The sequence below is a fragment of the Sceloporus undulatus genome, chromosome 1 (genome assembly GCF_019175285.1).
Source record: "Sceloporus undulatus isolate JIND9_A2432 ecotype Alabama chromosome 1, SceUnd_v1.1, whole genome shotgun sequence".
Classification (NCBI taxonomy): Eukaryota; Metazoa; Chordata; class Lepidosauria; order Squamata; family Phrynosomatidae; genus Sceloporus; species Sceloporus undulatus.
The window spans coordinates 21,927,523-21,942,915 of record NC_056522.1 but is presented as its reverse complement, the minus strand read 5'-3'; the positions used below and the strand labels follow the sequence as shown (position 1 = coordinate 21,942,915).

At 41.2% G+C, this 15,393-nt stretch overlaps 1 protein-coding gene across 5 annotated transcripts in view; it reads left to right on the top strand.

Moving 5' to 3' along the window:
* Window positions 1-14,918, top strand: part of THUMPD2 (THUMP domain containing 2) — a 23,593-nt gene extending 8,675 nt beyond the window's left edge. Inside the window, exons 4-10 of one of the 5 annotated variants that reach the window (XM_042465776.1) lie at window positions 2,241-2,318; window positions 3,573-3,625; window positions 4,575-4,692; window positions 6,394-6,465; window positions 7,006-7,120; window positions 11,235-11,352; window positions 12,945-14,918. In XM_042465776.1, coding sequence (XP_042321710.1) covers window positions 2,241-2,318; window positions 3,573-3,625; window positions 4,575-4,692; window positions 6,394-6,465; window positions 7,006-7,120; window positions 11,235-11,352; window positions 12,945-13,296 — 906 coding nt within the window. In that variant the 3' untranslated portion in view covers window positions 13,297-14,918. The remainder of the gene's footprint in view (window positions 1-2,240; window positions 2,319-3,572; window positions 3,626-4,574; window positions 4,693-6,393; window positions 6,466-7,005; window positions 7,121-11,234; window positions 11,353-12,944) is intronic. The other 4 variants (XM_042465813.1, XM_042465796.1, XM_042465785.1 and 1 more) reach the window with 4 other exon arrangements.
* The last annotated feature ends 475 nt before the right edge of the window (window positions 14,919-15,393 follow it).

Here is a 15,393-nt window from a genome sequence, read left to right as displayed (position 1 = left end):
TAATAAAAATAAATAAAATAAAAAATAAAAAGCAATAATAAAAATTTAAAAAATTAAATAAAATAAGTATTTTATATATTTAAAAATAATTTTAAAACCCCAAAAAACCAAGGCAGACCTAATGGCCACTGACTCAGCTTTCCTCCTCCTCCTTTGCCCCAATTCTGCCCTGGCCTAAGTTCAGGCACCCTTCCTCCGTCTCCTTGCTGCTGCTGCTGCTGCTGCTCCTCCTCCTGCTGCTCCTCCTGCTCCTCCTCCTCCTCTCCCCCCTCCTCCTCCTCCATATGAAGGCTGGCGCGCATGTGGAGGGAAGCAGGCAGGTGCGCGCGCGCGGAAGGAGGCAGGGAAGGCAGGCGCGCGCGCGCAATGAGAGAAGCGGGGAAGGCAGGCGCGCGCGCACGGTGGGAAGTGGGGAAGGCGCGCACACTGCCCCGGCCCCTGCTGGGGCCTGGGTGGCGCGCAAGCCCTCCCAGTGGGGGCGCGGTGGTGGTGGCGCTTCTGCTGCCCGCCGAGGAAGAGGAGGAAGGCGGAGCCGGAGGAGGAGGTGGGTTGGCGCCGCAGCAGCCGCGTTAGCAGCAGCGGCAATGGCTGGAGCGGCCCCCAAACCGGGAACAAGGCACAGGTGGGGGCCCAAACCGGACCGGGACCGGGAGGGGCCCCGCGAAACCGTGAATGGCACGGGGGCCGCCGGGTTATGGCAAGCCTAGGCCTAGTGTGCTGTAGAGCAAAGTGCCTTAGTTGTAACTGCTTTGCTATCTTCTGTTGCTAAGAATTTCTCTAGGGAATGAAAATGAGCATGGCAGCTGCCTACAAGTCAGCCATTTAATTTTGCATGCTCCTAAACTGAAACATTGTTTTTAAATTTTAAAAAATTAAGAGAGAGCAGGTGACCTTAATTTAAGCTTTTGTTGTGTGCCTTCAAGTGATTTCTGACTTAGGGTCATCTTATCATGGGGTTTTCTTGGCATGATTTGTTTAGAGAGGATTTGCCTTTGTCTTCTTCTGAGGCTGTTGTGACTTGCCCAAGGTCACCCAGTGGGTTTTCATGGCCAACCTGGGATTTGAACCCTGATCTCCAGAGTCGTAGTCCATTGCACAAACCACAGCATCATGCTGGCTAATTAAAGCATTGACCTGTATATTGGTGATTTTAAAAAGCATTCCATTTTGTATTGCAGTCAGGATGTATTCAGTTTGCACTGGAAACAAACACATCATCATACGTTCAGGCTGCTAGTGAAAGAGTTAACATTCTTGAGCGTATATTTCAGCCCAGAATATAGGAGGCGGCAGTTGGGGAAATGATTTTATTTGTTCTATATGCATAATCAGCAATCGTTAAGTATACTGAATTTCAGACCTGTAATGAAAAAATACCAGTGCCTGAGGGGGCTGTAGAAAAATAATTAGCATTTTGTATTCTGAATACAGTGGTACCTCGGGATACGAAATACCCAGGTTACGAAATTTTCGGGATACGAAAAAATCCCATAGGGAATTATTGTTTCGGGTTACGAATGTTTTTTCGGGTTACAAAAAAACTTTTGGTGCTTTTTTCGGCTTTTTCGCACGGAATCGCGGCTTTTCCCCATTAGCGCCTATGGCAATTCGGCTTACGAAGGCTTTTCGGGTTACGAAAGCGGCCGCGGAACGAATTAATTTCGTAACCCGAGGCACCACTGTAATACCTTTAAAAGGAAAAAAAATAGATTTACACACTATCTTCTGTTCCATCTCTTGGAATTACAATTACCTGGCAAAGGAGGGGCTGGAATGCTTGATTACTTCTACTCAGGTTAGATTTCAGGAATGTCATTCTAAAGATATGATTATTCAGTGAAAATAATGTTTTAAAACAGAAAACATTAGATATTAAAGAGAACAATGAAGAAGCAACTGATTCTCTTTAAACATTTCTTCATTTTGAAAAAGGAATAAATGTTTCATAAACTAATTCTTTGCCTTGTATACTGGTAACATCTAAATAATTATCATTGGTGTCATCTCAGGATTTTAATTAAGAACATAGATTTGGAGCAAACATCCCCAAACTCAATGGAATATTCATCAGAGTGAAAACACATACAAAATTACTGTAAGGTGTATCAATTTTGACTTTGCAGCTTTTAAACGTTAATCGTTGCCATGTGTTTTTCCTCATTCATCTCAAGTTCAGAAACCATTTGTTGTGCCCCCCCACTCAAGTATCCCTTACAACTGCTTTATGTTTGTCATTTCAGGAGTTGGGGAGAATAATTGGAATAACTCTTATTAAAGGTTTGGGATGGAAAGCAGATTTGAGAAATCCTGATATAGAGGTAATGAAAAAAATAATTTATTTTAGCAAAAATCAAACATGGAATCAACCAAGAGTCTGATTTAGTTTTAACAGAATCTGTAGGTAAAACCAGACATATTTTAGAAATATAAAACAGGTGAACAGTTCAGACAATTCTTTTATTTAATACTTGTGTCAGTCTCCCACAAGATATCTATAACTGGCAGCCTGTTGGTGCATTAAAGGTAAAGGTAAAGGAGTCCCTTGATATAAATGTCTAGTCGTAACCAACTGTAGGGGGCGGTACTCATTTCCGTTACTAAGACGAAGAACAAGCATTGTCTGAGGACAAATCCAGCAGTCATGTAGCCAGCATGACTGCATCGAACACTGTTACCTTCCCACCAAAGTGGTACATATTTATCTACTTGCATTTGTATGCGTTCCAACTGCTAGGTTGGCAGAAACTAGGACTAGTGACAGGAGCTCACCCAATCATGTAGCACATGGGCCTTGAATTGCCAACCTTCCAAACTTCCTATCGTCAGAATTGGCATCTTAACCACTAAGCCACCACATCTGTTGTGGTGCCTTACACTTGCATAAATTCCCTTGTGCAACCAGGGGGACATTTTTGACTGATACATAACGACTGTATTCAGTTGCAAATTAACAAAGTGGAGTTAAGCATTTGCTGTCATTGTATGTGCACAACCATAACATACCTCTGACAATGTAAAATTATGCTATGTCTCCTGGATGCAGAATCTTGGTCATAGTCTGGTTCTTTGGGTTTCTGTCAATCTCCTATGCTGATCTTCCATAGCAGCTGCAGAGGTAGCACAAAGCTATTCGGACTGCTTGCTGCTCATCACTAGTGGTACATTTTTGCTTGCCTTTGTGTTGTTCTCTAGGCAAAACTAACAGAGTATTGATTTCTTCTCTGCTCTTCCTCCTCTCAGATCTCTGCACCAGTCTAAATATTTCTACTGACCAAGAAGCAACAACATGTGACCTTAGATCAGTATGAGTATCCTCAGTGCAATAGCCATGCAGCTGAGGCATATGTATTCAGTTAAGATGCAGCCCCAGCACAGTGATACATTTGTTTGGGGAACAGATTGTTTATTGGTATAAATAAAAGGGAAATGTATTTGGAAAAAATAATTGAAATAACACATACTTTGTTTACCCTACTTCAAAGTAAGACCTATAGAGTTTAACAGTAAGTTTCTGTAGGATTGCAGTTTAAAATTCAAATAACTTGTATTTAAAATTTCTCATTGCCTTTCAGTTCTTTGTGCATCTAAATGATATTTACTGTATCATTGGGATACCAGTTTTCAGGTAGATATTACATTAAAAAATCACTGTTCACTATCTTTATGTAAATGTGATGCTGTGAAATTTAACTCCTAAACTGTTGTAGTTCCATAGTTTGACATTACAGCTTCTCTGAAACCTTTTGTTGAAATTGGGTCACTCTGGGTCAGCTTCAGGATGTCCTGGAAAATTTAGTATATGTCCAGTGAAAATCATATATGACCTTTCATTTCATCATGATCTTTTAAATCTTGTATCACTTGACAAAGCTATTTATTGCTCTGCATCTGATACATGTAACTAAGTGTGTTTATTCATCTAGAATCTAGATAAACAATGTACAATGGAAATAAAGGGGATTACATAATATTTGTTGTTGTGGGCCTTCAAGTCGTTTCCGACTTATGGTAACCATAAGGCTAACCTATCACAGTTTTCTTGACAAGTTTCTTCAGAGGGGGTTTGCCATTGCCATCCTCTGAGGCTGAGAGAGTGTGACTTGCTCAAGGTCACCCAGTGGGTTTTTACATGGCCAAGCCAGGATTCAAACCCTGATCTCCAGAGTCATAGTCCTAAATTCAAACCACTACGCCACATTGGCTCATAAAGTTACCTATGTTTTATTTCTAATGTTCAGGCTGTTAGTGCTATTGGTTTTTCAGCCTAAACAGCACTAACAGTACACAAGATGGAGGTATTTGAAGGCTTGTGGGAACCCAAGGTTTACACTCACAGAACCTCTAAGAAGGGGACCCCATGATGGTCTGTCATTGGTAACAGACCATTCCATAGCTGTTAAGGTGAGAGGAAACTTGTTTGGGGGGGGGAACAGAATGTAATATGCCTTGAGAACAAAGATGAATAGCTAGATGGATGGAGGAAAGCCCAAACTCCACGCTTTAAATTGCTTGTTAGTGGTTTCACATTTATATTTAGATAGAAATGTTTCTGTTTTGTTTTCTTTTCTTTTGAGATGGCATCTATGCATATCTATTATTTGCAGACTTCCCTTGGCAAACAGAGCTTATATCAAAAATCCTGGGTTGCGATCTACCATTGCTTGGGCTATGGCATCCCTTGCTGAAATCAAGGTAATAAACTACAGTAGTTTATTTGGTTACTGAGAAACTCTCATGGGGAGTTGCCAGAACATTATCACAGAAAGCACTGAAATATTGGGGAAAGTTAATGAAGGCAGGATACAGACCGCCTCTTTGGGGCGGCCTGCACCTGCCCTTTTCCCCAACAGACTGGGGCCTCAGCTGCCACAGCGGCAGCCCTGGAGGCCCCAATCCACTGCTTTTCCTGGCCTCAGGGAAGCAGCAAAATGCCGCTTCCCCGCGGCCTGGAAAAGAGTGTCCTTGGGGCTTCATGCTCCAAGGAAACCCCAACAGCGGCGGGGAAAGGGAGAAAGGGGCCACTCGGCCCCTTTCTCTCTGTATCGCTGGCGCGGCTGTTTAAAGGCCACACCAGCGATACACACAGCGGAAAGAGCTCCAAAACGGAGCTCCTTCTGGCGCTGCTGAAAGGGTGCCACAAGCATCCTGCAGCGGCACCAGGACGTCACGTCCGCGCTGTGCTGTTTGGCTGCGGCGTGGCCGTGCCGTCGTAATGGCGGCGCCCATGTAGAAAGGGCACCGCCATTACAACACCGCGGTTACGTGCTAGGGTTGCGAGTGTCTGGAAAGGATGCCCCGAGGCAACCCTAGCATGTATCCAGGCCCGGCGCAAAGCGCCGGTCTGGATACCGCCATAGCTTCGTGAGTGAAGTCCTGTGCTCCTTACCTAAAGACACAATTAGGCTTAATTACTTTTTTAAAAGTACACAGATAATTGTACTGTACCACATGAGAAGTCCAACATTCAAATTTGTCAAGTGGCCTTAGATGAAGGATTGCCTCCTGGCCTGTGTCACCATTTGCAAGATTAGTAGCAGTAGTAAAAGTTGCCTAGAATCATTATAAATATTACTATTATTATTATTAACCTTTATACTAATATGTATCAAAAGCAATTTTATTGCTCAAAACTGCTATGCAGATGCAAAATATTAAGGATTATTGGTTTTTAGGTACGCTAGAAGTTGAAGACAGGAGAATGCAGAACATGACTCCATAAGGAATATTTCAGTCTTTATATCATTGTCAATAATCATGTTATACAGTCGGCCCTTCTTATACACGGATTTTTTATACACGGATTTAAGCATACATGGTTTGAAAATGTTCCAAAAAAGTATAAATTTACCTTGATGTTCCATTTTTTATTAGGTACACCATTTTGCTATGTCATTATACTTAATGGGACTTGAGCATACACGGATTTTGTTATACACGGGGGATCTTGGAACCAAACCCCAGCGTATAAAAAGGATCCACTGTATAGTATCTCATTTGTGGAGAATGCTTGATCATTGATTTATCACTGATTGTAGCAATATATCAGGATTTTAAACCAGTGTCAGATAGGAACCTATGGCTCAGAGACAATCGCTTCCTCAAGTCCATATACTGAATGTGTGTTTAAGAAAGGACTAAAGGACTTTAGTCTGTGTTTCTAAGCACAACTTCACACAAAGGTACTGGGCCTAATGCCTGTCTTGTTCTGTAGAACAGTACTGTCACAGCTTTGGTTTCCTAGATCAAGTGTTTAGCCTTGTGAGGGATCATGGGAGTTGCAGTTCAACAACATCTGGAGAGTTACCTATTCCATACCCCTCATATAGAGGATCTTTGCCCCACCAAACAGAATTCTTAATGACTTAAAGCTGGTGTTTCCTTCTTTCTCCACAGGCTGGTGCATTTGTGTTGGATCCTACCTGTGGTCTAGGAACAATACTTTTGGAAGCTGCAATGGAATGGCCTGTATGTTCTCTTCTAATAATATATATGAAGTTTTGCCACACACAGTTGAATTTATTGTGGACGTAACTTTTAAATAAATACCCTCTCCTACAATATCAGGGATGAAAACCCAGCTGCTAAATATCTTTTCAGAATTTTGTGAGCTTTTAGTTTAGGAATTCACTGAAATGCAAACCACTGACTGGCAACCTATGATTCTGCAGTTTGTTTTCTTTTAAAAGAATATTTCGCTTACTAACCATCAGGTTTTTCCCACTACAGTGGTACCCCGGGATATGAAAGCACCGCGTTACGAAATTTCCGGGATACGAAAAAATTCCATAGGAAAAAACTGTTCCGGGTTACGGGTTTTTTTTTCGGCTTATGAAAAAAAATTTTGGTGCTTTTCAGCGCTTTTTCGCACGAAATCGCGGCTTCCAGCGCTAGCGGCTATGGCTTTTTCGGGTTGCGAAATCTTTCGGGTTACGAAGGGCGCCGCGGAACGAATTAATTTCGTAACCCGGGGTACCACTGTAATGTAAATGTTTGTTTCCTTTTCAGAATGTAAATTACTTGGGGACTGACATAAGTGATTCACAGTTACAAGGAGCTTACTCAAATATTAAAGCAGCAAACCTGGTAGATAAGATTCAGTTACTGAAAGCTTCTGTGACAGGTAAGAGTTGGCAGGATTGTCTTATACCAAGTACACATCAAAGTTTCTAGGTCTGTCTTTTGTATTGTTTTTTAGTGGATAGATAGGAAGCCAAATGGTTGACAGATGTTTCCTTTATTGCCTGTGTTGAATAAAATAGAATACGATAACAAGCTTGCATGTTTCTCAGAACAGTTCTGTGAAACGGAGCTTTGATTTAATAAACATTATCCTTAGAATCATACCTTAGTCTATTTTGAACTGTGGCTAGGAGACAAAAACAATAGTGTGTTTTTAAGAAACTTAATGGTTTGAAAGAGATATTTCTACTTCTGGTATGGCTGCATTCCATTTTAAGAAACAAATATTTCAGAGACCTGTCTAATCAGAGACAACAGTGGAACAAAGGGGATTTGTGTAAAGCATGGGAAGTGTGTGTCATTTAAGAAATCACTTATCTTAAGAAATGCGGCTTGTCTCCAACTTAACATAGGCCCTCTCCAGATGGGCCTAAACCTCATCATGTGCTAGGGGTTGGCCGAAGGCGCACTGCCCATATGTGCCTCACCCCTAGCACATGACGCAACGGATGCTTAGCGTCTGCACGTCCCAGCGTCATTGTGATGCTGCGAGTGCGCCATTGGTGCACTGCAGCATCAGTCGTGCCACAAGAAGAATCCGTTTTTTGCGGGTTCTTTTTGCTGCACGAGGGAGCCGCATGGTTTGTCCACTGCGGCTCTCTCGTGCAGCAAAATAAGGGGCCGGCAAATAGCCCTTTTGGGGCGGTCTGTATCCCACCACATCAACCATTCATGATAACCAACACAGAGATATTAATTTGAAAATAGCATGTTTTGATTTCTGAAAATTATCTCCTTTTTTCCATCCTTAAATTCCTAATTGCTGAGATCTTAAGATTTTTTTTCTCCTGGCAACAGCATCTAGACTGGAATTTGGTTCACAGGATGTTCTCACTAGCAGCAAAATTTATAGAATCCTCCTCTAGCCCATTACCTTCCGCCCCCAGCCCCAAAAATCTGCTTCAGAGGTGTGGAGGATTTTCTGGAGGAAGGAAAATTGGTATGAAGGTCCTCTTTTCTCAGTAGGATCATCTACTGGAGCTTGGTCCTGTCTGAATAGAAAGAACTTTTCTATTCACAAATGACTAATTAGGAGCTAAGCCAATGGTCCTACCATAAAATCCCTAGTCAGAAACACTCCTCATGAGTGGACCAATACAATGCTTTGTTGCATATTTAACCTGAACTTCTGCTTTTACAAGATCCATTAAAACATTATTGTTGATTGTTTAATTCCAAGTTGTTGATGGTTTAGCTTAATTTTTTTCCTGGCATGGGACACTGGTTTTACTAATCATTTGTATCTTGTAACTATATTGTATTTGTTTTCATTTATAAATGCTTCAAGTCTTGGTTTGCGGGAAAAGAGAGGATATAAATAAAGGTGTAGGTGGCAAAAGAAAGTAGGGTCAAGCAGATGGGCAGGAAAGAGTGGCCCAAAGCTGCTTTTTCTAAGAGCAGCCAATACCCTGCTGACAACATTGCCTGCTCCCAAAGTGGCCTACGTGCGCATGCCACAACCACACAGCTGCACTGCTTTTTTAAAATAACTTTTTCCCCTACCATCCATGCACCCTGTTGCAAATACACACCACAAGTGACTTCCTCCTGCCTAGATGCCATCCCATTGGATGGATGTTCCCTTTGATCATGCACACAGTTGCACTTGCGAACCTCCCCTACGACACTGGCATTGTGCAATAATGCCCTCCTACATGCCCCCTTCACCCCATGCCCCTTCTGGACTGGCTGGTTTGTGTATGTTACATTCATTGGAGGTGTCACACACCTTCCCTCTTTTCCATTGCTGCCCCCACTGCCAGCTCCATCCTTTTTAAATGCATACCCGCACCGGTGCATTTATATACAGCTTTAGGGTTAGGGTTAGGATGGAGCACTCCTTTGGAACCAATCTCACGTCGGGGTGTTTATATGCACGGTTGAAGGTGCACACTTTTCCAGGAGCGATTTCTTTCAGCTTTTTAGTCCGGCTTTCTCCCCCTTAATATGGTCGTAGCACGGCTTCTGGCCGCTTTGAGGGGCATGCATCATCGAAATGCCACACCCCCAAAGCAGCCTGAAGCCACTTATTTTGCCCCATCTGTTTGAGGCCAGTGATGATCTTGCACCAATCAACTTAGGCTTCATTTTTCCATCAAAAGCAGTCATCAAATGCAGTACCAGGTAGCAAATTATTTCAAACATTGTTCCAGCCATCATCACAATTATGGAAATGGGCTGCCAGCTTGTGCTAAATTTGTGGGCTTGAAAAATGAGAGCACATTTTATTTGAAGAGAGTCTTTGAAACAAAACACTCATTAGAAAATCTCCACAACTTTCTAGTTCATGGTCAGATGCCCAAATACAGAAGCACACCAGAGGCTTGATCAGATACCCACTTTGGTGTCCTCAAAGGGAACAACTGTAAAAGCACTTGACCTGGGCTAGATGATTTGGCTTGTTATTTCTCTCAGGGGCCTGGGATTATTATTTTAAAATATTTCTGATACTTGCCTTCACCAAAGTTGGTTCCAAAATAATGTATCCAATTCATATCTATAATATATCATTTAAAATCTAATCCTAAAAAGGGATTCTCTGTAACGTGAAAGACTTAACTATCATTTAGAAATACAGGCAGACTAGCTGATGCACAGAATGGTGCTTACCATACGTGTGCTGTTCTTCTTCTAAGAAGGTCATAATAGTCCCAGTGAATGTAGATGCATTGAGGCGGGTTACATACCGCCATAAAGTACGCACTCCGTGCGTACCAGGGTTAGGAAGGGCCGTATTAGGTTTAGGAAGGTTCTTACCTTCCTCACAGCCTTTTTCTCCCAGTACACACGAAGCGCGTCGTAAATGGCGGCACCCATCCACATGGGTGCCACCATTTTGACGTCTTGGACGCATAGCGTCCAGACGTGTCGTGGCGGAAGTGACACCGCGAGGGCGCTCTTCGCCCCTCGCGGCGCCACTTCCGCATTTTGAAAAGGAGTGCCATTTCGGTGCTCCTTTTTCGCTACGCCGGGAAGCCTCACGGTCTGACCACTGGGGCTTCCCTCCGCAGTGAATGGCGGCGGCAGGAAAATGGCCGCTTGAGGGCGGTCTGTAACCCACCTGAGTCAGTTGTTAAATAGTAAGTCAACACTTACGTTAATCCCACTGATTCAGTGAATCTACTGTTGTCAGTATCTCTAATAGTGTTTAAGCCCAAGCTTCCGCAGTATAGCTTGACAGCATTGCCAGTGGTAAGCAATATTTTTATCGTGAATTCCTCTGCAATTTTTAAAATGAAAAATAGTATATAAATGTTGGAAATAACTAACCAAATAATAAACTTTTTTGTATGCCTAATATAAAACAGAATTGCCACACTTCCTGCTTATGCCTTTCTTAAGCTTCTGTTAAGTCCTGTGGAACTCTGGTTACATTGTCCATACACCAGCTGACCAAGTAACATGCTCAGACACAAAGGTGATTTCCATTTGCCCAAGTGATTTTTCTGTCCTTTTGCAGCCCCCACAATTATTCCCAGTTCATTCTTGAGAGTTCTAAACTCACAAGAGAAATTTTTTAGGGGTCTGTAGTGAGTATAAGGAGCAGAAAAAGTGGCCTGTTTTGGGATAACTTTGGATATTACCCAGTATATATTTTGCCTACAGTATTTGTATCTACTGCCTAGATGTATTACTTTAGGCTTGTATATTGTAATAGCCAGCATGGTGTAGTGGTTTGAGTGTTGGAGTAGGACTCCAAGAGAGCAAAGACTGAATCCCATTCAACCATGAAAACTCACTGGGTGACCTTAGGGAAGTCATATTCTGACAGCCTCAGAAGAAGGCAATGACAAACCTCTGAACAAATCTTGCCAAGACAACGTCATGATAGGGTACTTTAGGATCACCATAAGATGGAAATAGCCACCTTATTGGTATACATTAGTTCTTTATGTACACACAAGAGAGTAATGATTGAGAGTTCACTTTCAGATGTTTCTGTTAAATGTTACAGTTTACTTTAATTCAAACCCTTATTAACTGTACCTTTATAGCATTGCCATTGCCTTCAGAAAGCATTGATGTTGTTTTGGCGGACGTTCCCTTTGGAAAAAAATTCAAAATAACCAAAGAAATGAAGTTGCTGCCGGATGTTTTTCAGGAACTTGAAAGGTATGTGTGTTCCAGTATCTGAGAAATAAGAACTGATACCAAAGACTGGCAGCTAACTAACCGTATGCTGAAAATGAGATAAAGGCAATTACATTTTACTGTGGCTATAATTACCTACTAGACAAATTTGGCAGCATCAAATAAGACTAGAAAGAGCAGATGATTAGCAGTTCTTACTGAACTCAAAAGGGTGATGGGAGCTTAAGACAGTGCACCCCACTGAGATGGCAGCAAACAAGGATAACAAGACATGTATTGAAGCTTCTGCAGAGCAAAACAATTTCCTGTGGGAGCTAGTTTTGCTAGGATGAGAGAGAGCTTTAAATATATGTTAGTTGCTTTTGACAGGAGGTTTGCAGCCTGGCATAGCACCCTTTGAGAACAGACCACTCTCTGATAATTGGAGCACATTCCTATATCAAGGATTGTTTCCAGATGAGTAGCTCCTAGAACACTAACCAATAATTGCCCTTCCTTTGTGAGTTAAAGCAAACCAAGAGTTGACTTTCCATGTGATCTGTCTTCTGTTGTATATCAAGGTGGTTTGTACCTATTTTGGTGTCACAGAAGAGAAAATCCAGAAGACAGCTAATAAATACACACATTTTTGGCTGGCCCTTATTTTCAGTCTGTAAAGGGTGCTGATATTGTATTTTTTAAAAGCTATCCAAAGATTTCTGGGTCCACCCACCCACCCAAAACAAGCCTGGAAAAAAAATCCAGGTTCTTTTCCCATGGTTTACCAAACTACTGGAAATTTTACATCTCCAACTCTCCATTCCCCTGCCTGGATACACAGAAGACCAAAATGAAATGATCAGCTTGTCACTCCATGTGAAACTTTATGGATTATATCTAAGCAGCAGGAATCCCTCTCACACTTTTCTTAAGTTCCACAGACCTGCAGCATGTACAGTACACTCAGGGCTAGGAAGAGTAGATTCCATTTTCCCTTGTCATGAAGTAACAGGTCCCTTCCTCCTTAGCTTCTTCCCAGTACATAGAGACCAAGAAGGAAAGGCTTCATAACGTGTTTAGAAGGGTCTGGTAATCACACAGAAGAAATTCATGGTCAGTATTGCCCTGCTAACTGGGCCTTACCAGCTAACATCTTGATCTTAGGCTAAATATATTTTTAGAATGGACCAAAGCTTGGAAACATTCCACCTTTAGAATATAACCTTGAGAATATCTATATAGTGGCATTAAACCGTTACAAATAAATGGTTTGCCAATATGGTCCCATGGAGGAATATACCTTTGTACCTTTGACATGAGATTTGGCAGGGATGGCTATTTCACTGTTTTTCATACAATGCCCTGTAGATCAATGGGGCTAAATTTATAACAGGAATAGTAATAATAATAGACATGGAGCCTACTAGTGAATTCCCATTCATTAAGAAATCAACAGTGGAAGCTGCTTCTCAGCATAACACACTCCATAAAATTATGATAGATGAATAAAACAAAACAAAAGAAGAATTACAAAATATTCTGTATACTGAAAAGTATCTTATAGGAATGGTGAAAAGCATTGAAGCTAAGCAAGGACATATGTTAATAATTACTTTCTGCTTGTTGTTTTTCAGGGTGCTCTGTGCTGGAGGAATTGTTGTGCTGTTACTAAGTCAAGAGCTGTATAAGTGCCTCTCTTGTGGCATTCCCAGTGATCCTGAATCTGTGAATTGCATCTCTGTAGAAGCTGCTAGTAACTGCACCCAAAATGCCATGGTGTCAATCAAGTCAAATGCCAAAGAAGAAAGTGTTAGCCATAGGACAGTTTCTCCATCAGCTCAACATGAAAGGAAAGAACATGTTGCCAATAAAAGAACCACTCTTGGCTCTCTGGTGCTAGTAGAATCCTTTGAAGTTAGTCTTGGTAAAACAGATGCATTTATATGCAAGTATAAGAAGCCAGTTGCAAGCCCTACAAGAAGGTAGCAGATCAGGCAAGAGGACATTGAATGATTTGGAGCATGCTCTTAAAATGATGTGGAGCCAGGGCAACTAGGCATCTGAGCTCAGTAGTCAGCAGTACAGTAGCTTGCACAGTGCTAATGGGCCTAGCAAGCTAGAAACAGTGAAACCACAGGGAATTCCTGTCAGGGTGTTGACAATACTGGGCTAAAGAAGCCAATGGTCTAACTTGGTATAAGGCACTATTGTATCCACAATGTGCTACTATGCTGACACAGGAGTTCATAGGATTGCAGTGCAAAAATATTCAGCCTTTTTGAGAGGAAGAATTACTTCTGAGCCTGGCTGCCAGAATTGTCAACTTTTCTTTTGGTTTGGCTTGGTTTGGATTTAAAAGATTGGCCTTTTTCCTGTATCTTTCATAACATGCTGAGACAACCTCTAGTCATGACTCCTGTAGTGCAATATGAGGCTTTCCTTTGCAGTCCAGAATATAGTTGCTAATGGGAACAGGCTAGAGAAAATATCCAATCACCTTTCAATCAGCATTCCTGTATGCCAGTCCATTTCTGAGCAAAGTTCAAAGTCATGGTGCTTACATTTTATAGCTTAAGCAGCTTGAGACACCTAATGCAAAGTTTGGTGTTTTCTCACATGCACTTGTTTCTGTACTGCTCTCGCTAGAGAAGTTTGTTTAGTGTGTAATGTGTGTGTATACAGTTGGCCCACTGTGTCCATGGATTCAACCATCCATGGCTTGAAAATATGTTTAAATATATAAATTCCAAAAAATAAATTTTGATTTTGCCATTTTGAATAAGGTGCACATTTTATTAGGTCATATTTAATGGGATTTGATTCTCCATAGGGGGTCCTGGAACCAAATCCCAGTGTATTTTGTTTGTATGTTTTTAAACATAGAAGGTTAATTTGTATTTCTATGTATATACTTGTATGTATGTTTGGTTGTTTTAATTTTAAAAAATTAAGAAATCTACCCTAGTATTTTTAAATTTTTGAGACATGGTATTTCACAATGTATCTATCTCCCAGAGTTCAAATCAATGTAAATAAAAATTCCTTACAGAAAACAAAACAATACATACCTTTCCAAATATAAGTCACTGTTTGTCCCAGTATCGTTATAAGCATAGTGTATATATTACATAGCCTAAGCTAAAACTGGATTAAAAGGGCAGGATGGTTTATGGAAGAATTATTTTTAAAGATGTTCATGGAAGAGGTGTCTCAAGAAGGATGCAGTTCTTAATGCATGAGAAATTGGTGCAATACACTTTCCATTAAACTCTGTGGCCTTGGAAGCTACCACAGATACATGGGCAGTGTAGTGCCACAAAAATTCTTGCTTGTCACAATGACAGCAAGCCTTCTGACTCCAGTTATACAGACAGAATTAGCCATCTAAAGCCATATATCTGGCTAGTGTAGATTATGGCCTTTAGATTAGCGAGGCAATGAAATCCACTTTTGTGCCAGTAACAGCTGCCAAGAAGTTGAGATTGTCTGTCATTACTCTGAGTGGGCACCTTTGTTTTACAGTGCTAGAAATTACTTAGAATAAATTATGTATTTCTGTATCCAGTGTATCTTTTTTAGCATTAAGAGCCCATAGATTTGACATATAAGACAGTGCAGAGCTGCAGCAGAACTTCTCTACATGCTTCATTCCATATAGGCAATTTTCCCTAAGAAATTCCAGTGATTTCTCTGAAGGTGCCAGCCACAGATGCTGGCGAAACGTCAGGAATAAACTTTTCTAGAACATGGCCATGTAGCCCAAAAAACCCACAAAAAAACATGGATGCTGGCTATGAAAGCCTTCGACTTCACAAATTCCAGTGATGTCTCCAGAAAGTCCAAAATCAATATGACAGAAATCAGTGGTATTTTTAACTCACAGTTGTATTTTTTGTTTTAAATTTACATCACTATTCGAGAATGTCTCACACCCGTCATTCACTCAGAAATTTTACAGACATTATTAAGAGAGGGACATGTTCTGCCACTATTTTCTTCTTCTCTCTCTCTCTCTCTCTCTCTCTCTCTCTCTCTCTCTCTATATATATATATATATATATATATATATATATATATATATAT